Source organism: Erinaceus europaeus, chromosome 7, assembly GCF_950295315.1.
Source record: "Erinaceus europaeus chromosome 7, mEriEur2.1, whole genome shotgun sequence".
Lineage (NCBI taxonomy): Eukaryota > Metazoa > Chordata > Mammalia > Eulipotyphla > Erinaceidae > Erinaceus > Erinaceus europaeus.
The window spans coordinates 7244755-7267116 of NC_080168.1; the positions used below are offsets into that span (position 1 = coordinate 7244755).

Consider the following 22362-nt stretch of genomic DNA (forward strand, 5'->3'; position numbering starts at 1 on the left):
AAATAAATAAATTCACCCAGCATTTATCCTGACATAAAAAGTCAGCTACAAATTATAATCTTCACACAGAGCACTCTCATGTGGCTCTCTCAGGAGAGTTGATATTTCCATCATCAGCTCAGCTGAGGTGCAATTAAAGACAGAGGAATTTCTGGTGGTTTCCCTATTGAACTCCAATTGTAAGGAAGGCGTTTCAAAACACAGACATGAACTTACATAGCTCTCAACTTCCTGACACCCCTACAACCTTCAGTCCTGCACTGCATATCCTGAGCTCTATTGCATGTCATGTACTTGGAGCCAGCCATCTTGGAATTTTTCATGCAAATTTAACACACGACATCGATAATTAGGTTGTAGCTAGACTAGCAGGAAAACACGGCAATTTGATATTCCTGCTGCAAGTGAGAATGCAGTTGTTCTGATCATGAGCATAGTATCACTGGAGAAAGAGCAAGCATTTACACATCACCTCAGATAAGTCTCCGTTTCTGGCATGAATCTTGGCCATGCTTTCCAGCCAGGTCCTTCGGAGCTCTGGGGTACTTGCGTATGAGTTTGCCAGGCTGTACTGGAGGTCGACCAGCATCTCGGGGTCCTTCTCGTGCTCCTTCATCTGAGCTGTGGCCATCAAAACAGTCCTTATCCGTTTCATCAGGTCTTTCACCTCTGCCGGGAAATTGCTGTTCTTTGAAAAAAAAAAAAAAGAGAGAGCTTGGGTCATTACCTGTTTAGAAGTCATATCTGAAGTTTTCTGTTATGCTTGATATCATAGTTTGATGGTTTGTGTGTATTCTTCACAGATACTTACATTCTCTTAAAAATTTATTATGTTTATTTATTGGCTAGAGACAGAAATTGAGAGGGCAGGTAGAGAGGGAGAGGGAGAAAGAGAAATATCTGCAGCACTGCTTCACCATTCACAAAACTTTCCCGCTGTAGGTGGGGACCAGGGGTTTGAACTCAGGTACCTGTGCATTGTAACATGTGTGTTCAGCCAGGTGTGCCACCACCCAGCACTCATTCTTTAAAAATAGTTATTTTTCACCTTTCTTTTACCAGAGCACCATTCAGTTCTGGCTTTTGGTGGAGAGTGAAATTGGGAACTTGGAGCTCAGTCATGAAGATCTTTTTTCCGTAACCACTATGCTATCTTCTCTATCCTAAGATTTTATTTAATTATGAGAGAGAGGCATCTAGAGTATTTCTCTAGTTAGAGATATCTAGAGTACTTTTTTATTTTATATCAGTGAACCACACACCTTGGAAATTCTGCATCACAGGTGATATGCTGAGAGTTTAAGAGCTGGCTATCAATTCAAACAAATTCAATATACTTAGTCTCAGCAAAAGAGAGTTGTCTACTTTTATAACTTTATATTTCACAGTAAGAATCCAGCTAGTCTATTCTGATTTTTTTTTTTAACAAAACAACAAAAAATCCCACAAAGCATTTCTTTCTTTTTTTTTTCTGCCTCCAGGGTTATTGCTGGGGCTCAGTGCCTGCACCATGAATCCACTGCTCCTGGAGGCCATCCCCCCCCCCTTGTTGCCCTTGTTGTATCCTTGTTGTGGTTATTATTGTTGTTGTTGATGTCATTCGTTGTTGGACAGGACAGAAAGAAATGGAGAGAGAAGGGGAAGACAGAGAGGGGGAGAGAAAGATAGACACCTTCAGACTTGCTTCACTGCCTGTGAAGCAACTCCCCTGCAGGTGGGGAGCTGGGGGCTCGAACCAGGATCCTTACGCCGGTCCTTAGGTTTGCGCCATGTGTACTTAACCCGCTGTGCTACCACCTGAACCCCAGCATTTCTTACTTTCATTTGCTTGTCTCCATTAGCAAAATTATTGGCGATTGCGAGGGAATGTTGGAACCGAGAGCCTCCGATACCAGCGTCAGCTATGAGCTGGCTGACGGCTTTGATGAGCTGGAAGAGAAAAGAGAAGAGAAATCTCAAAAGTGAGGAACTGCAAAATGACAGCTTGATAGCCATCTGCTGGACTGAATGGAGGTATCACTGACTTTCCCAAATAGTCCCCAAGCATGGCATCTTTATGTGCTAGATCTTCAGATGGTTGTTCAACTTAGGGCTTTCTCTCTTTAATCTTAGAGACTTCAAGAAGACTGCAGGAATCATGGATACCTAGAAGAAAGACATGTATGCATTTCAAAGCACCTGAGATTTGGAATTCTGAATGCGTCATGGTTTTCTGAGTTGTCCATTCTTAGTAATTCTGGCAGAAGAAAGTACTGTGGGGATTTGAACTTGGCTGACTTCTGCCTGGCTGCTCCACTCCTCTCTCTCTGAGCCAGAGCTAAGAGTGACAGGTGCCTCAAAGGAGGAATCCTGTAGAGCACTGGGTAAGGGGCTGCCCGGAAACAGGAAGACAGTAGGTTTTTACCTCTGCTGAAATAGACAACTGCGTTAATGAAGCTGGCAGAGCTTACTTGTAAGTGGGACCGGACAATTGACTTCTGCTTGTTAAATTCAAAATTCTTCCTCATGAAAAAGTACAGAAGGGCTGATGCTTCTGTCTGAGTTGACCGGGATCTGTGGTTACAGCATTTTAGGACTTCATAACAGAATGATCCACAGAGATCTGCTGGGCCTTGAAAGAAGGCTGAAGGAAACTGAGAAAGGAAACAGTGTGAAGTCATTCTTCTACAATTCCTTTCAACCAAATCCTGCTTTCTTAATTTTTCCTTTATTTTTTTTAAGATTTGTTTTGTTTTATGAGAGTGTGTGGGAGGGAGGGGAGGGGAGAGAGAGAGAGAGAGAAAGAGAGAGAGAGAGAGAGAGACCTCAGAGCACCACTTTGTGCTGGCATACGCAGTAGGGCTGGACACTGAATCTGAGTTTCCTTGTTCGGTCCTATCAGCTATTGATGAACTGCCTCCTTGCCCCCTCTTTTTATGTGTGTTTATTTATTCATTAGTGATTTATAAGATTATAAAATAATAGAGGTATAATTCCACAGTCCCACTATCAAAGTTCTGAACTCCCTATCCTCCACCAGTGGTAACCACCATGGTCTTTCCAAGGTCATAGAGATGGATTGACTATATATATATATATTTTTTCTTTCCCATTTTTATTAACTTCTATGGCCCTGCCTTCACTAAGCCAGACCTCTACCTCTACTGATTACAACTTCCGGATGCCCTTCCTTTTTCTCCTTCCCTCTCAGATAAGAGAAACACTGAGTTTGACTTCTTCTCCTCAGGTCTATTCCATGTTTTCTTTCCTTTCAGTGATACTACAAAAACAAAGGTTCTCCCACTCCACTAGGGAAAGAGAGAGGCAGACTGGGAGTATGGACCGACCAGTCAACGCCCATGTTCAGCGGGGAAGCAATTACAGAAGCCAGACCTTCTACCTTCTGCAACCCACAATGACTTTGGATCCATACTCCCAGAGGGATAAAGAATGGGAAAGCTATCAGGGAAGGGGATGGGATATGGAGATCGGGTGGTGGGAACTGTGTGGAGTTGTACCCCTCTTATCCTATGGTTTTGTCAGTGTTTCCTTTTTACAAATAAAATAAATAAATAAACAACAACAACAAAAAAAACAAAGGTTCTTCCCTCAAATGTTCGGAGTCTCAGCAGTACTGATCATCCCCCTTTTATCCTAGTTGTCGGTGGAAAACAGAATTCTATTTATTCAAATCTATAATGATATTTCTCTCTTCTTCCTAGAGAGATATCTATTTTTTAATTAACTAATTTTAATTAGTTAATTAATTTTTGTCTCCAGAGTTATCGCTAGGAATTGGTACCAGCACTACGAATCCACTGCTCCTGGAGGCTATTTTTTCCCATTTTCGTTGCCCTTGTTGTGGTTGTTATTGTTGTTGTTGGATAGGACAGAGAGAAATTGAAAGAGATAGGGAAGACAGGGAGGGGGAGACAGAGAGATACCTGCAGACCTGCTTCATCACCTGTGGAGCAATGCCCTGCAGGTGGGGAGCTGGGGGCTCGAACTGGGATCCTTACGCTGGTTCTTGCGCTCTGTGCCATGTGCGCTTAACCCACTGTACTACCACCCAGCCCCTGAGAGTTAGTTCTTCACATTGTGCATATCCTTTGCACCAATAACTGATGACAAACCAAAACAAGTGAGCAAGAATTATGGAATGTTTTCCAGTGAGAGCTATATCCACTGGGATGTTACCGTGAATGGACATCACAGCTGTTGGTGGATATTTTACCAAACTCCAGCCATGCAGAAAAAATGAAGAGTTGCCAGCAAGACTCTAAATTCATTGCCATTTGACTATCAAGCAGACCAACTGGCAGGATGGTGAGTTTAAGACCATAAGTCAAATAACACCATATTAGGGAGCTACTCTCTTCCCTGATTCAGCTTTCTGTTCCTTTTCCAGCCATGACATCATCTCCCCAGACAATAACTTGGATTTACCTATATATCAGAATTCAGGCTCAGGGAAAAACAAACAAACAAAAAACTAGTATAGCCACAGGCCCTTTGGAATATAACTAAAATATGCCTATTAGCTATCTAGAAAATGGAGAACCCCCCCCCCCCAACACTTCATCTGCACTATTCCAGCCTTTAAGTTCATGGACTGATCAGAAATTTGTGTGGCTTTGTATGTTAACTCTTTTTTCAACCACCAGGTTCCAGATGCTAGCATGATGCTGGCCAGACTTCCCTGGACAGACAACCCCACCAATGTGTCCTGGAGCTCAGCTTCCCCAGAGCCCCACCCTACTAGGGAAAGAGAGACAGGTTGGGAGTATGGATTGACCTGTCAACGCCCATGTTCCGCGGGGAAGCAATTACAGAAGCCAGACCCTCCACCTTCTGCATCCCACAATGACCTTGGGTCCATACTCCCAGAGGGTTAAAGAATAGGAAAGCTGTCAGGGGAGGGGATGGGATATGGAGATTTGGTGGTGGGAATTGTGTGGAGTTGAACCCTTCTTATCCTATGGTTTAGTAAATGTTTCTTTTTTATAAATTAAAAAAAAATTTAAAAAAGGAAAAAAAATAACACCATAAAAGTTTTTTTTTTTTTGAGAGAAAAACGGCACCATTTAATAAGATACAGAGGACTATATGCATGTAAGTGTGTTATGCATAAAATAATATATATAAACACATCTAAGCCAATCCTTCTTAAACTGTTCGCGTCTCACCATTGTTTGCTTGAATATCCTCTATCCATTCCTTTCTCCCATTTCATACTTTATTTATTTTTTCTTTTTTCTTTAAGAAAGGATTAATTAACAAAACCATAGGGTAGGAGGGGTACAACTCCACACAATTCCCACCACCCAATCTCCATATCCCATCCCCTCCCCTGATAGCTTTCCCATTCTCTAGCCCTCTGGGAGCATGGACCCAGGGTCATTGTGGGTTGCAGAAGGTAGAAGGTCTGGCTTCTGTAATTGCTTCCCCGCTGAACATGGGCGTTGACTGGTTGGTCCAAATTCCCAGTCTGCCTCTCTCTTTCCCTAGTAGGGTGGGTCTCTGGGGAAGCAGAGCTCCAGGACACATTAACACCATAAAAGTTTAACAGAATCAAATAAAGCAGGAGAGAAGGAGAGCAGTTTCCTTCCCTTCACACACACACAGAGATGCAAGAACTGAAGTGTCTATTCCTACCAGGAACTGAACTTTTCTGGAACCTGGTGGCTCTCACCTTGCACACAAACAGTCTCAAGGAGGCAAAGACATGCTTCAGGGCTGTGGCCGACTGGTTGACTTGGAAAAAGAGCATGTAGGTATCGAAGACCCTTTTCATCATTGAATTTTGACACTCCGATTGTTGCAGCTGTCTCTGGAAATCAAACAGAGCAGACACTTAGGATGAGTGAAAGGGCAGCTGTATCCTTTCAAATGGTGTTGCTTATTTATTTACTTATTTTATTGCCACCAGGCTTATCACTGGGCTAGGATGAAGCCACAGCTCCTGACCATTTTTTCCCTGGTTTTTTACTTGACAGGAGAGAGAGGAATTGAGAGGTGATGGAGAGTTAGAGAGGGAGAGAAGAAGAGAGATGCCTGCAACACTGCTTTCCTCTTACAGGTGGGGCCAGGAGCTTGAACCTGGATCAGTGAGCATGGTAACATGTGGGTTCAAATGGGTGTGCCATTGCCTGGCCCCTGAAAGGTATTGTGAGCCTGCTATGTAGCCCCCCTCCTGCCCTCTCTTCTTTGTCTTTCCACCAGGGTTTTCCCTAGGGCTCATTGCCTACACAACAAATCTACTGCTCCCAGTGGCCATTTTTATCCTGTCCCCCCTCTCTTTTTGTAATTTTGATAAGAGACAGAGAGAAATTGAAGGACGAGGGAGAGGGAAAGAGGGAGAGAGAAAGAGAAACACCTTTCACATTGCTTTATGGCTTGCGAAGCTTTCCCCTTGCAGGTGGGGAGCAGGGGCTTGAACCAGAGTTCTTGTACATGGTAATATGTGTGCTCTGTGAGGTGTGCCACCAGCTGGCCCCAAGGCTTTCATTTATTTCTCCCAATAAAATCTCACTTGAAAACAGGGCTTTCTTGGTACAGTCATGTCATTTGGTGTAGACTTACTGAATGGATATAATTTTTCCTGCCTTAGACCTTAATACCTGTAAGGGAATTTAGCTCTACTTACTATCTATAACAGCTTTATGAAGTTAGAGTTGACATGCAGTTTCTAGTTTGCATTTTCTCAAATATTATGGAAATGAACTAGTGGAATATTTATGGTTTCTTTTTGGCTTCTTTCTCTGAGCCAAGTTAAGTAAGATTCTATTGCCTCGATATACCACCAATAGCAAAACCCATTCATATTTATTTATTTGATTTGATTGCCACCAGGGTTATCGCTGGCATTAATGAATCTACCATTCCTAGTAGTTTTTTTATTTTTCCGTTTTTTGTTTCTATTTTTATTGGATAGAACAGAGAGAAATTGAGAAGGGAGGGGAGATATAAAAGGAGAAGGAAAGATAAACACCTGCAGACCTGCTTCACTGCTTGTCTTAGGTATTATTAACATTTTTATGTGAATATGTCTTATGAATATTTCTACATAAAACTTTGTGGGCACACATCCCTTTGTTTCTCCTGGGTAAATACCTAGTATTGCAATGCATGACCACACGACAGGTAAATCTTTAGCTTCTTACCCTGCCATACTGGTTTCCAAAACGCTTGTACTATTAGGCATCCTCTCCACAATTGAATGACAATTCTAGTTTCCCCATATCTTTGCCCCAACTTTTATGAGCAGTTTTTTCTAAGCTGGATTTCATGTGCAAGCATTATTTAATTACTCTGGGCCATGTTTTCATTACGATAGAGACACACAAAGAGAAATATCACAGTGCCAGGTCTTCCCCCAGTGTCAAAGCACCTCCAGTGTGGTGTCAGAGTTTGAACTCAGGCTACGCACAGGAGTCAGAGCCTGTGCTATATTCAGTGACCTGACTCTCAGTCTTCTTAACTTGGTCTATTGTGGTAGTTGGGAGCTTTATCACATCCCCAAAGATATATGGATGGCAAAGGAGCCCACGAAAAGATGCTCAGTGTTATTCATCCTGTTGGCTCAGGCTGTCACTTGCTTCTCCCTCTGGGATGGAACACAGAGTCCATATTTCTCAGTCCAGCTGGCATGGCAGCGGAACAGGAGAAAAGAGCATCTATAAGTTAACATCGCTAGTAAAATATGTGTGTGCGCCTGTGTGTGTATTCACCAAGCACTACTCAACTTTGGACAAAATCTGAATCTCACATGCAATGTGTTGTCCACCTACAGGGAGGGTGATTTTTCTGAGGGTAACTGAATTCCTGGAGTACTTCAGAGCATGTTTTTGACTTCACATGTTTTCATGCTGCAGAAAATGTGGCCACACTCACCTGGTGAGTCTGAGTGAAGAGGGCTAGCAGGTCTAGAATCGTCAGGCAAACCTCAGTCGCTATATTGGCCTCTGTGTCCACATGGTGCACAATGTCTATTTCATTGGAGTTGCCTAGAAAATCCAAAGTGGAGCAGGCAGGTGCAGTTAAGACAACTCTTTGTACCTTATAAAGGACTCTGTCTACCCAACTTCTTTGGGCAGAGGATCCCACCAGGTGTCTTGGATCCTCACCTCCCCAGAGTCCTGCCCCACTAGGGAAAGAGAGAGGCAGGCTGGGAGTATGGATCGACCTGTCAATGCCCATGTTCAGCGGGGAAGCAATTACAGAAGCCAGACCTTCTACCTTCTGCACCCCATAATGACCCTGGTTCTATGCTCCCAGAAGGAAGGAATAGGAAACCTATCAGGGGAGGGGACTGGATATGGAGCTCTGGGGGTGGGCATTGTGTGGAAATGTACCCCTCTTATCCTATAGTCTTGTCAATATTTCCATTTTATAAATAAATAATATATATTCAATATTTGCTGGTGCTTTGATAGGCCATTTATTTTTTTAAAAAATTCTTTTGTATTTCTTTATCTAGCCTCCTGGGCTATTAATGTTGGGGCTCTCTACATAATTCTATTCTTTTTAAAAATATTTATTTCCTTTTGTTGCCCTTGCTTTTTTATTGTTGTAGTTCTTATTGTTGTTGTTATTGATGTTGTCATTGTTGGATAGGACAGAAAGAAATGGAGAGACGAGGGGGAGAGAAAAACACCTGCAGACCTGCGAAGCGACTTCCCTACAGGTGGGGAGCCAGGGGCTCGAACTGGGATCCTTACACCCATCCTTGTGCTTTGCGTCACCTGTGCTTAACCTACTGCGCTACTGCCCAATGCCCCATAATTCTTCTATTCTTAGCAAACGGTGAGAGACATGAAGAGAGAGTGAGAGAGGCAGAGGAGAGACAGAGATAAGGAGAGATACCACAGCACTGCTCCACTACTCATGAACCTTTCCCTATGCAAGAATTTCCAAGTGGTGGCAGAGGGCTTACACCAGGGTCCTTGCACATATGAACTGTGTGCTCCATTGGGAGAACTAACTCTTGGCTCCCAGATTTATTCATTTTTATGAGTGCATGTGAGTGTGGGAAAGAGAGAAGGAGAGAGAGAGAGAGAATGGTGGGGAGAGAGAGAGAGAGAGAGCGGTGGGGAGAGAGAAAGAGAGAAAAGGAGAGAGAGATACCAGAGTTCTTTGGCTCTGGGATATGGCTGTGCTGGGAACTGGATATGGGACTTCAGGATTGTTAAGTCCTTAGCTCTAAAGAGCTATCACATTAATTAATTAACTAATAGTTAATTAATGTTATTACTGCTTTAACACTAGCCTACATAGTCATCAAGTTTTAGGGTTATAGCTTCACACCTACACATGCGTGCTATCTACCACCAACGTCCCTCACAATGAGACTGAGGCCCCTGCATTTCTGTAAGTATTTCTTGGAGAGTCTCCTCTCTAAGCAGTATTCTCTGGGCTACTGTAGGTTTGAATAGCAGTGGTTTCAATGCTACCACAACTGTTTTTTTTTTTCCACATTTGTGAAACATTCTAATGTGTTCCATACATACAGAAAAAGTGACAACCATCTCTTAAGATTTCTGGTTTACGGGTCCATGCTCCCAGAGGGATAGAGAATGGGAAAGCTAGTGGGGAGGGGACAGGATATAGAGATTGGGTGGTGGGAATTGTGTGGATTTGTACCCCCCATCCTATGATTTTGTTAAAGTCTCCTTTCTTAAATAATAAAAAAAGAATGAACTACATAAAAAAAAAAGATTTCTGGTTTACTTACTGGTCATGGTATTGTCTAGCATCTGTAAGAGTTTGGGGTTGGAAAGTGCATTTTTCCCTCGAATTATAGGTAATGTCTGTGATCTGTGTTGCTTGTGCCCTTCTTGATAGGAAGTGGTGTGCATCCTGAAAATTCAGTGGGAAAACAACAACAAACAAGATAGTTACAGTTGTCTGACTATGGCACCCAACATTCAATCAGATTTATGGCTTGAGTCAAAAGTTAAGGACTTGAATTAGAGACTTTATTATAATGCCAACTATGGGTGACAGGATGAAAGGGCTTTAAAAATACTTCTAGAGAAATTTTATTTAAGCTGAGAGGGTTCAGAAGGGTAACCGAAGATAATACAAGAATAGTAGATACTGAGATCAAATCTGCACAAGTATATTCATTATTATTTTTTTTAACTTTTTTTAAAATTTAATTTAATTTTATTTATTTATTTATTCCCTTTTGTTGCCTTTGTTGTTTTATTGCTGTCGTTGTTGTTGGATAGGACAGAGAGAAATGGAGAGAGGAGGGGAAGACAGAGAGGGGGAGAGAAAGACAGACACCTGCAGACCTGCTTCACCGCCTGTGAAGGGACCTGCCTGTAGGTGGGGAGCCGGGGTCTTGAACCGGGATCCTGACGCCGGTCCTTGAGCTTAGCGCCACCTGCGCTTAACCCGCTGTGCTACAGCTTGACTCCCTATTCATTATTTTTTAATGAAGTCCGGGATTTCCATGAATGTTAAACTAGTCAATGGCTGATGAGGAAGGCACGGTGGCAAACATTAACAAGTGTAACATTGTACCCTTCAGTTGTATGAAATGATTTTTAGGAGGTGAAGTAGGACAGCACAAGCCCTGCACTGAACTAGCCCTTGCTTTCCCACTTCTTTGTGTTTGGAAATCTCTCACGATTAATCCACCCACTTGTGCTATGTGATGTCATGTGTATGGAGGGGAAGACATTGACTGATGCTTGTGGAGGAAATAAGTGAGGGGACCTTTGTGCTGCCACTTCCCCAGGACAATGACAATGACCCGCCATGGCTCTCATTTCATTCCTTCTGGGCACTTCCAACTGGGGGCGTGAGCCAGTGCTATATAGTGGGAGCAGGTACACTAGCAGTTCTTTTTTTTTATATATATTTATTTTTATTTATTTATTCCCTTTTGTTGCCCTTGTTGTTTTTTATTGTTGTAGTTATTATTGTTGTCATTGTTGTTCGATAAGACAGAGAGAAATGGAGAGAGGAGGGGGGAGACAGAGAGAGGGAGAGAAAGATAGACACCTGCAGACCTGTTTCACCGCTTGTGAAGGGACTCCCCTGCAGGTGGGGAGCCAGTTGCTTGAACCAGGATCCTTATGCAGGTCCTTGTGCTTAGCACCACCTGTGCTTAACCCGCTGCGCTACAGCCCGACTCCCACACTAGCAGTTCTTATCTCTCAGGCAAGTCATCGTGTGGGCCAGGCCAACAGACCATTTCTGTTTTTGAGAAAACCAGGCAATAGGTTTCTAAAGAGATATCTTTAAAAGGGTTCTTGAAGAGATTAGTCTAGAAAGACAAACAATGGTTTTTCTCTTTGTCATGATTCTCAAGGCTGATTTGCCTCTGGCTGAGTCATGTCTGGATGCACCCAGGAGGTCTGACTTTAGCTTTCAATAGAAAGGACAGTCTGGCTCATTCTTTCAGATCCAAGGAACAACAGGTTCTGGGTCATTTGGTTTGAAACTTGTGAATGGCTTAATTTCAGGCTTTGAGTCTAATTTCATCTGAATCTTCTAGAGGTAAAGTTCTGGTTTCTAGAAGGTAGACACAGGAAAACTCAGGAACTGTCCAAACGGTTCAGGCAGGAGCTTGAAATTAAACCCACCAAATGCTTACAGAAATGGAGTAGCTTCACCTTTCACACTGCAAGTGCAAAGTAATTGTCTAGAGTCTTCTATTGTATTGCAACTTGCAGAGTGTGCCTATTGCATTATTCCCCCCCTTACTTTCTCACAAGGGGGAAACTTCCATAGACAGATAAAATTTACTTTATGATTTATCGGCGACATAACACTTTCACATTTAGTTCTAAAATTCTTCCTAAGAGCCATTCTCATTTTGTATATTATCACGGGGCCTTTGGGAAGAAGAAATAAAAATTGGAGCAAATGCTAGCACAGAACTGTTATTTATTAGACCTGGAGGAGGCTTAAAGTAGTCTTTCACCGCAGATGTTTCCCAAAGGCGAATGAAAGATGACATGAGGTATCACCAGCTATTCAAATCAGGCTCATGACTAGAAAATCTAAAGTCAGCCTCTGGATTCATCCATGCTCTTCCTTGCCTTTAACCATTGAAAAGCACAAATTCAATGTTAGTAACAAAACTTAAATACTACAGTGACTGAAAAAAAAATATGGGATAAGACCCTGCCTTGCGTTCTATCACTAGGAGATCAGCAAAACTTTAAGGAGCGTTCTATTTGAATATGTCTGCCTTTCCAGGTCCAATTAATTATAGCAATAATGACACGAATTTTACACAAGGCTTTGTGCTCTGGGTGCACACAAATAAAGTATCACTATAGCCTTTTAGGTTTTTATAAAGTAGTTGGGGAGACAGGTCCTAGACAATCTAGGACCTACCTAGATTCTTTAAAAAACATATTTATTTATTTATTTATTATTGGACAGAGACAGAGAGAAATTGAGAGGAGGTGCAGAGATAGGGAAAGAGACAGAGAGACACCTGTAGCCCTGCTTCACTACTTGTGAAGCTTTCCCCCTTGCAGGTAGGGACCTGGGCCTTGAACATTCGTCCTTGAGCACTATAATGTGTGTGCTCAACCAAGTGTGCCACCAACCAGCCCCCCTACCTAGATTCTTTAGATAAACATACAACTTAGTTGACACCTGCATTTGCTTTGAAATAAACAGTTACACACACACACACACATTTGTAAACACTTGTGTATGGGTCACTTCATGTCTGCACACATACATCTATAATTAAACTTTTAAAATTATACTTATTCATTGGATAGAGACAGCCAGAAGTCGAGAGGATGGGGGAGAGAGAGACAGGGAGAGACAGAGAAACACCTGCAACCCTGCTTCACCACTCGTGAAGCTTTCTCTCCAGTAGGTGGGAACTGGGGGTTTGAACCTGGGTCTTTTTCCACTGTAATGTGTATGCTTAACCAGCTGACCCCCCCCACTTGGCCCCCACATCTGTAATTTTAAATATCAAGCATGTGCAACATTACCATTGTGGTAAGAGGCCTGATGTTTGGCAGGAAGGATTAGACCCTTTGAGAGTTCCATTGTTCTGTGTGGACTGCACAAATTTAAAGGCAGCAGCAATTTTTCTGCAAGGGAAAACTGAAGTTATCACAGCTCAGTGTTTGTAACATACAAATCTAGAGAAAGTCAACTGATAAGGTAGTGGCTGAACAATGAAGTTTCTCACAGATTATGAAAAAGAAAACTCCATTTTCCTTTGGGAATGGGAAATGAAGTCTAAGTGAGGGTGGGAAGGTATTGATCCCTCCTCACAAGAAAAGGACATAAGCATCAATGTGATGACTATTATATTTTAGTTTCCTGGAAGTATTTTCTTAAATATGCCTCCTTCAAGTTGTAATTAAATAATGATAGGTATGTGAATTCAGGAGATAACATGACATGTAGTTTACTTTACTCAAATGTATCTTTTGTGCTGTTCTTCTTAAAATATAGAACTATTTCCAAATCTATGAGGGGTGCAGGGCAATTAGCAAACTTCTACATCTAAAGTAAAGCAAACTTTATGCTCTTTATTTGCATGTGAAGACTTCTAACATTTATGGGTAAGTCTACCTGAAACAATACAAGTCATTTATTATTATTAAAAGATCACACTAGTCTATTGGAATCATTACCTTACTACTCTTACCTGATTATATGGCGTTTTCCTAGGTATCTGAAATTTTGAAGACACACACTAAAAAGGAGAAAAAAAAAAGCCAATTCAGATGGTTAAGCAACCCATTTGCTTATACAAACTATTCTCCTAAGTGCATTAAACGAGAAACAATAAATTCTGTTTAAATATTGCACGCATTGATTTTAGATCATTCACCATATGTATGCGCAGACTGAAAGATGATGCTGAACAGTATTTGAAGGTTCCAGTAAAGGCGTTAAGCTCTAAAACTTACTCCAAAATGCTGAAGAAGTCAGACACCTCTGGACTAGGTGCTCTTTGCCAGTAAGCAATCAGAGTGTCTGGAAGGAAATATCAAGTAATATGAGACTCCGAAATGCAACTTAAAAGAAATAATTCTAAAGAATGCTCTTTTACCCTCTGACATTGTTTTCATAATGTGAAGAAAACACATAAGGAGACTCCTGGTTTCTGCTTGATCTAACTTGTCAAATCGAAGAGTTGAGCCTATCAAAGACAAGGGTCTTGGGATCTAGGAATCAAAGAACCAGTAAAAAGTTGAGTAAAGGGAAGAGATTCCTGACTCATAATATGCTCAGTAAGGTAAGAGGAAGCACTCAGACCTTTTCACAGTTGTCAGTCTTCTCACTGCTCTTCTCATTGGTACTTGGGTTGGAGTCAAGACTTGCTAATGATCCTCTGGAATCGGCGTGGTTTACTGTAGAAATAGCTATTGATGAAAATGCTGCAAACACAAGCCACAGCACACGGGTGACGATGAGATGGATGGACACACAGCTAAACTGACGAAACCAAAAATACAGTGATCTTTGATGGGGGGGGACAGTGTTGCAGAAAGCTGACACAGAGGAGTCAAATGAGTTGACATTAAGGGGTGGGATGGGTGGTGATGTACCCAGTTGAGCAAGGGCCCAGGTTCAAGTGCCTGGTCTTCACTTGTGGGCAAAAGCTTCATGAGTAATGAAGCAGTGGTGTGGCTGTCTCCCTTGACTCTCCCTCTCTATTTGCTCCTTCGCCTCTCAATATTTCTGTTTTTATACAATAAATAAACATTTTTTTAAAAATCATGTTTAAAGAAAAAAAGTTGGCATTGAAGATATGCAAGACTTATAGTATTATTACAATGGCCATGCCAGCAGTGTAAATTTAGAAAAGGAAAAATAAATTGTAAATGGATATCAAGTAAAGTAAGTCTAAGTCTTGCTCCTTTGATTTCTTAATAATAAAAAAAAGGATTTCTACTTAATAATGATTCAATAAAACTTTATAAGGATGCATTTGGGGAAAAGGCTTCCACTTTTTGAAAGCTTAAAGGAATCTGAGGTGACACTTTAAAAGTAGTTCTTAAAAATAATCTTTCAAGTTGAAGGGTTATCATATTTTAAAAGGCTACATGAGGGAGTCGGGCTGTAGCGCAGCGGGCTAAGCGCAGGTGGCGCAAAGCACAAAGACCGGCATAAGGATCCCGGTTCGAAACCCGGCTCCCCACCTGCAGGGGAGTCGCTTCACAGGCGGTGAAGCAGGTCTGCAGGTGTCTGTCTTTCTCTCCCCCTCTCTGTCTTCCCCTCCCTCTCTCCATTTCTCTCTGTCCTATCCAACAACGACAACAACAATAATAACTACAACAATAAAACAACAAGGGCAACAAAAGGGAATAAATAAATAAAATAAATATAAAAAAAAATTAAAAAAAAAAGGCTACATGAGATGAAAACTGAAAAGACTGTTTCTAGAATGAAGCGATTTGATATCTGAGTAGTTTGCTTCCTAAGTTAAATAAAAACAAATGCTAAGTAGGAGAGGAATTACTTGGATGGCATTCAAAGAAATACATTAAAATCCTTTTTTGGCTGTATCAGATAGAAATTCTGCGTGACAAATTATGGAGCAGGTGAGTAGCACAATGATGTCCAATGTAAACAGGAACGACTGCCAAACACAAGTGTGGTTGGAAGGACTTGAGTACCTGCTATGGAATTCAGCACATCTTTAGAAAATGATGTATCCACCGAGTTTGCATGTTTCATAGTTGATTGCGTATGGAATCCTCCATTGGTGCTGAGGTCATCCCTAGACCCCTGTAGATTCAGGGCACAGAAGATATTAATGGCACTTGTAGCTCTTCAATACTGTGACTCTACATATGTCTTCTTCATTACACTTCCAATGAGATAACAGCTGCTGTTAGGGTGTTGGGAGGTAGCGCACAGTGACTGTGCTTGAAGCTTTAGCTTCAAGCCACTGTAACACATGGGAGCGCCTTGGACACTGTAACACCAAGGAGCTTCTTGGATGGCACAGTGATGCTGTGAAGTCTTCTTATCTCTCTACATAAACAATACAAAATAACTGGGCTAGAAATGCCACTTTGTTGTTTTCACGTAGGACTTCATGAAACCTGGGTTAATTTCTTTTCTTTTTTTTTTTTTGCCTCCAGGGTGATCACTGGGGATCGGTGCCTACACTACTAATCCACTGCTCCTGGAGGCCATTTTTCCCATTTTGTTGCCCTTGTTGTTGTTGTCAATGTTATTGTTGCCATTGCTATTATTGTTTGGATAGGACAGAGAGAAATGGAAAGAGGAAGGGAAGACAGAGAGGGGAGAGAAAGATGCAGACCTGCTTCACCTCTTGTGAAGTGACCCCCCATGCAGGTGAAGAGCCGGCGGGGGGGGGGGGGGCTCGAATAGGGATCCTTACGCCAGTCTGTGTGCTTTGCGCCATACGTGCTTAACTCGCTGTGCTACAGCCCAGCCCCTGCTGGGCTCATTTCTTACACAAGAACATAATAAAGAAAATATTATTTAATTCCTAACTTGCTTGCATTTAGGGGAAAGAGGTTATCCTAGGCAAAGACAGCAGAGTCCTTCTAAAAGTCAACAAACCTACCTGATTGGATGTGTTGATGGTAAAAGGATATAGGTCCTTCAGGTAAATCCTTGGCATGTTGTCCAGAAGCATCCCATAGAGAGGCATGTACAGACTTGCTATCTGGGCCTGCTTCCGCTGGGTGGGGAGTGGGACACACACACGCACACACACACACACACACACACACACACACACACACACACACACACACACACACACACAGAGAGAGAAATTTTCACATAAAAATCAATAAGACTCTGAGACTCGTTTAATGCAGCGAGCCATTAAATGGTGCTTAGGGAAGGGAGAAAGGACGGTTACTTACTGGCTCTCTGTATCGATCATCAAATGAATGCTTAGCCATGAGGTTCTTGAGGACAGCTAAAGCTAAATGTCTGATATCTTGGTCTTCCTGTAGAGCAAAGCCCACTTCGCGGAGCAGAATTCCGATTAAGAAGTGCTTGCGGCAAAATTCATTTGTGACTGAATATTCAGGCATGTCTTTGTCAAGAAATGTAAAGGGGTCATGTTACTAAAAAAAGAATCACAGGATCGCTTTCAAATCAATACAGATCTCTCAATGCCTCCCCTTGCTAGCGGAGTATCAGGAATGCAGTTTTTTTGCAGAGATGAGAAATATTAGAGTGGGATGTTCAGGAAGATGGCAGATTTGTCTGTCTACTGATAAAAGAAAAATGGAAAGTTTCTAAGATTGGTCATGTGGACTGTGTTATAGGAGTTGAGAGGAGAAATACTTCTGTCCTGTTTGGAGGAATCAGGAGATGTTTCTCAAAGGAATACACTGAGGTAGATGTTTGAGGATGTTTTTAAGGCTTGTGTGTGTGGTGGTGGGGGGCACAGGGACTTATGGGAGCAGATGCAAACAGAAGGAAGGAGGCTGGGAGCAGAAGAATTAGAAATGTGGATGGCACAGAGTTCTGAAAGGGTTGGTACATGGAGAGCACAAGTCTGGAGTAGGCAGGAAGCAGGATAGACTGCAGATAGATGATGAAGAAATTCTCACCCCTACATATATATTAAGTAAGCAAGTGACAGTTTATTGCTAAGCAAAAGTACACTTTAAACATATTTAATAGATACACAGAGAAATTAAGAGGGCAGGGGAGATAGAAGGGGAGAGAGAGTGTGACAACTATAGCATTGTTTCACTGCTCATGAAGCTTCCCCACCAACCCCCCCCCCATGTAGGTGGGTACTGGGGACTTGAACCCAGGTCCTTGCAGACTGTAATGCATGTGCTTAACCAGGTGTGCCACTACCTGGCCCCCAAAAGTACATTTCTAAGAGAAGGCTCAATGCAGGCCAGGATCTGGCAGTAGCACAAAAAGTGATCAGTGCCAGGGCACGGTTTTCACAGCCTCTTTGATATTTTCAATTTTGGTTTCCTTCCCTCTTTGTTCTAGAAGCCTCTAGCCCCTTCTTTACTTCATCCCAAAGTCTAAGTGTCACATCACTGGAATATGCAGCATTAGACCAATAAATAAATGAACAAAAAACTATAGTCCTCAATAAGAGAAGCTTTCACTCTAAGGTGAAAGGCAAATTGGGATTTCTGGAAAGGCAGTATCGCTTGTTTGAAGCCATGTCCAGGTGTTACCAGACTGTAGTCAACAGCTTAGCTCTGAGTGGAAACGTTACTTGTAGTCAACTGTCTCTGTGACACACTCCAGAACTGCCGGCACTTTCCCAAGCAATCCAGGGCTCTGGTGGAATGCTACACTCGTGACTACTATTATTTCCTACTGCTCAGATCAGAGAGTGATGACTGAAACAACTTCCTTAGCTGGGCTATTCACAATTAACAGGGGCATGGATGACTAGGTATAGATAGGGCATATTGGAATATTTCTCAGCTATTAAAAAAAGTGCAACTTTGGGAAGTCGGGCGGTAGCACAGTGGGTTAAGTGCACACGGCACAAAGCGCAGGGACTAGTATAAGGATCCCGGTTCAAGCCCCCAGCTCCTCACCTGCAAGGGAGTCACTTCACAGACGGTGAAGCAGGTCTGCAGGTGTCTATCTTTCTCTTCCCCTCTCTGTCTTCCCCTCCTCTCTCCATTTCTCTCTGTCCTATCCAACAGCGACAACAATAATAATTACAACAATAAAACAACAAGGGCAACAAAAGGGAATAAATACATAAATAAAATAAAATTAAAAAAAAGTACAACCTTGCTTTCTGAGGTCATATGGATGGAACTAAAGTTGGTGAGGGTCAGTGAAATCAGTTGGAGAGCAAAAGGCAATTAGCAGATGGTTTCTCTCTCACATGTGGAGTATAAATAAAACAAACAAACACAAAAATTACAAGAGTAAGTCCTACATTCTGTGAAACAATACTGTGGTTATAGGGGGAGAAAAAGGAGAAGAAAGGAAGGGTGGAGGGGGTGAATCTGACTGAGGGCTTAGCTCTGTATAACTTTGGTGCTGGTTGTGGTGCAGTATATGAAGTTGTGCTTGAAAAATTTCAATAGTTTTGTCAGCCAGTAGTGAATCAATGCCATTTTTAATTTGGCAAGATTCATTAAATGGGGCTGGGTGGTGGCCCACCTGCTTGAGCACACATGTCACAACGCACAAGGACCGGGTTCGAACTCTGGTCCATCTGCATCTCTCTCCCTCTCTAACATTCCTTCCTGTTCTCTATTTCTGGTTGTCTCTATCCAGTAAATAAATACAGAGAAAGAAAAAGGAAAGTTCTTTGACTGGAATTAAGCTTCTGTTGCCATTGGCACTTCTATAGAAATCCATGTATTTAAGTCAGAAATGTTAAGTCACCAGTGGCCCAATCAGATCTTTGCTCTATTGACTTATTAGCATGGTGACAGGAAGCAAAGGAATCAGTTGGGAGATAGGAGGTGAGAGCTACCATACAGAGGTTATAGTTATAGGCCAGGGACGGGGAGGAGTGGTGTGTAGGGCAGGAGGAACTGGATCGTAGAAGTAAAGTGAGGAGGGCAAGTTGGCTGAGGGAAATGAGGAAGGAAATAGAAAACCCAAAGAGAGCTGCCCAATTCTGAGCCCGAATGACGGAGACAGAGATGCCAACATGTCTAGCAGTAAGACGTTTATTCAGAATGGTGCTTCCTAACTGGAACTGTAACAAGAGCACTGGTAGTCATTTGTAGAACTTATACCACCTCATTGTGTGTCAACAATAATCCAAATACTCTGTAGGCATTGTCTCATTAAATCCCTTTTTTGTAGACTACCTGTTAGCATCTGGAAATCGGACATTTGTACCGTCTATGCTCATCCACATTACAGCTTACGTTATTATCTGCTTATGGCAACTGGTGCTTAGAAAGTATGACATAGGGGCCAGGTGGTGGCGCACCTGGATGAGCGCACATGTTCAAGCCCCCGGTTGCCACCTGCAGAGGGAAAGCTTCACGAGTGGTGAAGCAGGACTGCATGCGTCTCTCTATCTCTCTGGCCCCTCTCCATTTCTGACTATCTCTATCCAATAAATAAATAAAGATAGTAAAAAATTTTAAAAAAAGAAAGCATGACATAAATATCATTACTTACCTGATGCATGTAACTCTTGAGTTGATTCTGAAGGTGTCACAGGATCTGGAATTAATTCAAACAAATAAAATATTCAGATAGATGCCTACTGAGATCAACTGTTTATTAACCATGCAATTTACATGGAAAAGTAAACTATATTGTTCTACAATGTGATATAAAATATGTCTCTTTAGGAAAGCTCTCAGGGGAAGGGATGGAATACGGAGTTCTGGTGGTGGGAACTGCGTGGAGTTGTACCCCTTTTAGCCTATGGTTTTTGTCAGTGTTTCCTTTTCATAAATAAAAATTAAAAAAAAACTTTGCTTTTCAGGACAAACACCTTAGGTTGGTTTCTTGTTTCCTTAAAAAAAAAAGAGAGAGAGAGAATATGGGGCCAGATGGTGGTGCACCTGGTTAAGCACACACATTACAATGCACAAGGATTTGGGTTCAAGCCCCTAGTCCCTATCTGTAGAGGAAAGCTTCATGAGTCTTGAAGCAATGCTGCAGGAGTTTCTGTCTTTTTCCCTCTCTATCTCTCACTCCCTCAATTTCACTCTGTCCTTATCAATCATAAATACATAAAAATATTTTTAAAAGAATGCCATAAACAGGATTATTTAAATTATTAACTTTCTACTCAAAGACCTATTTTTCTGTCAGAAATAGCTTGCTATGAATCAAAGGCTTTTATGTTCACTGTTGGTAATATCAGATCTACTAAGAGACTAACAGGCCTCAAGTCACAGAGAAATGGTAAACAACCGGAATCAAGATTACAAAAACAAGATTATTCTTCTTGAGTATCCTAACCAACTTGTCTACCCCAATAGTAACGTGATGGCTCCTGAGAGCCCTATCCCACTAGACAAAGACAGAAACAGGCTGGGGGTATGGATCAACCTGTCAATGCCCATGTCCAGTGGAGAAGCAATTACAGAAGCCAGAGCTCCCACCACCTGCACCCCATAAAGATCTTTGGTCCATACTCCCAAAGGGATAAAGAATAGGGAAGCTTCCAATGGAGGAGATGAGACACAGAACTCTGGTGGTGGGAACTGTGTGGAACTGTAACCTTCTTACCCCACAATCTTGTTATTATTAAATCACTAATATAAGAATGGTTTACAGTATGGTTCTTTATACATGGGTACAGTTCCTCACCTTCCCATGGGAGACACTTGCAGAATACTTATACTCCCAACTTCAGTCCCTTTTCATCTTCACGTATTAAGACCCCTAGGCCCTCTCCCGACCACCCCTCATCTATCCTTTCGCCATCTATCCTTTATGCTTTGGCGTGGTACACCCCACCCAGTCCAAGTCTTACTTTGTGTTATCTTTTTCTGTTCCTGTTTCTTAAGTTCCACCTATAAAGTGAGACCATTTTGTATTGGTTCTTCTTTTCTGGCTTATTTCACTTAACACAATGATGTTCACCCCCCCTTTCTTCTTTTTTTTTTTCTATGAAGACATTTTGATTAAATGTGCTTTATAAATTATACAAAGAATGAAATAATACAGCTTTGAGATTAAAATTACAAAACTTAAAACATTCTTTTTTTTAAGGATGGAACATCTTTTTAAAATTTTATTTATAAAAAGGAAACACTGACAAAAACCAGAGGATAAGAGGGGTACAACTTCACACAATTCCCACCATCAAATCAGAGAGGAAAAAATAACTAAAGCATTGCTCTGGTACGTGCAATGCCAAGGGCTGAACTTAGGACCTTGCGCTTGAGAGTTCAAAGCTTTAGTTATTGTACCACTTCCTGGACTACTAAAATGACAATGTTTATAGGTCAGTATATTGTAGGTATACAGCAGGTCTTCAGGCGTCTCTCTTTCTCTCCCCCCTCTGTCTTCCCCTCTTCTCTCCATTTCTCTCTGTCCTATCCAACAACATCAATAACAACAACAACAACAAAACAACAGGGGCAACAAATGAGGGGAAAAGAAAATTAAAAAAAAGAATTGATTTTGATGAATTAAATTAAATCACAGCTACATACACTAGCTGGTCATTTTAAATCAATTTATACTTATAAAGTATAACAGTTCCTATAATTTTATATTCTTCTAAATCAAAGGAAAGTTGACTAGTGGTGCTTTTTGTTAGTTTGTTTTGTTTTTGAGCCAGTAGAGTGAAAGATAATCTGTCTTTAGGAGAAAAAAATCTTTGAGTTATAATCATCAGTTTTTTTGTATTTATTTATTTACTTTCCCTTTTGTTGACCTTGTTTTTTATTGTTGTTATAGTTATTATCGTTATTGTTATTGTTGTTATCATTGTTGGATAGGGCCGAGAGAAATGGAGAG

General features: G+C 41.7%; 1 protein-coding gene across 3 annotated transcripts in view; it reads right to left on the reverse strand.

Annotated features, from left to right (window-relative positions):
• DOCK10 (dedicator of cytokinesis 10) overlaps positions 1-22362 on the reverse strand; it is a 309226-nt gene that overhangs the window by 37522 nt on the left and 249342 nt on the right. For all 3 annotated transcript variants that reach the window (XM_060193683.1, XM_060193682.1, XM_060193684.1), the window contains exons 31-45: positions 20059-20103; positions 16833-17008; positions 16526-16642; positions 15603-15714; positions 14239-14360; positions 14033-14147; positions 13890-13956; positions 13625-13672; positions 12957-13058; positions 9713-9837; positions 7873-7985; positions 5672-5809; positions 2451-2633; positions 1819-1929; positions 473-688 (exon numbers count right to left, since the gene is read on the reverse strand). In XM_060193683.1, the coding sequence (XP_060049666.1) occupies positions 473-688; positions 1819-1929; positions 2451-2633; positions 5672-5809; positions 7873-7985; positions 9713-9837; positions 12957-13058; positions 13625-13672; positions 13890-13956; positions 14033-14147; positions 14239-14360; positions 15603-15714; positions 16526-16642; positions 16833-17008; positions 20059-20103 (1790 nt within the window). The remainder of the gene's footprint in view (positions 1-472; positions 689-1818; positions 1930-2450; positions 2634-5671; positions 5810-7872; positions 7986-9712; positions 9838-12956; positions 13059-13624; positions 13673-13889; positions 13957-14032; positions 14148-14238; positions 14361-15602; positions 15715-16525; positions 16643-16832; positions 17009-20058; positions 20104-22362) is intronic.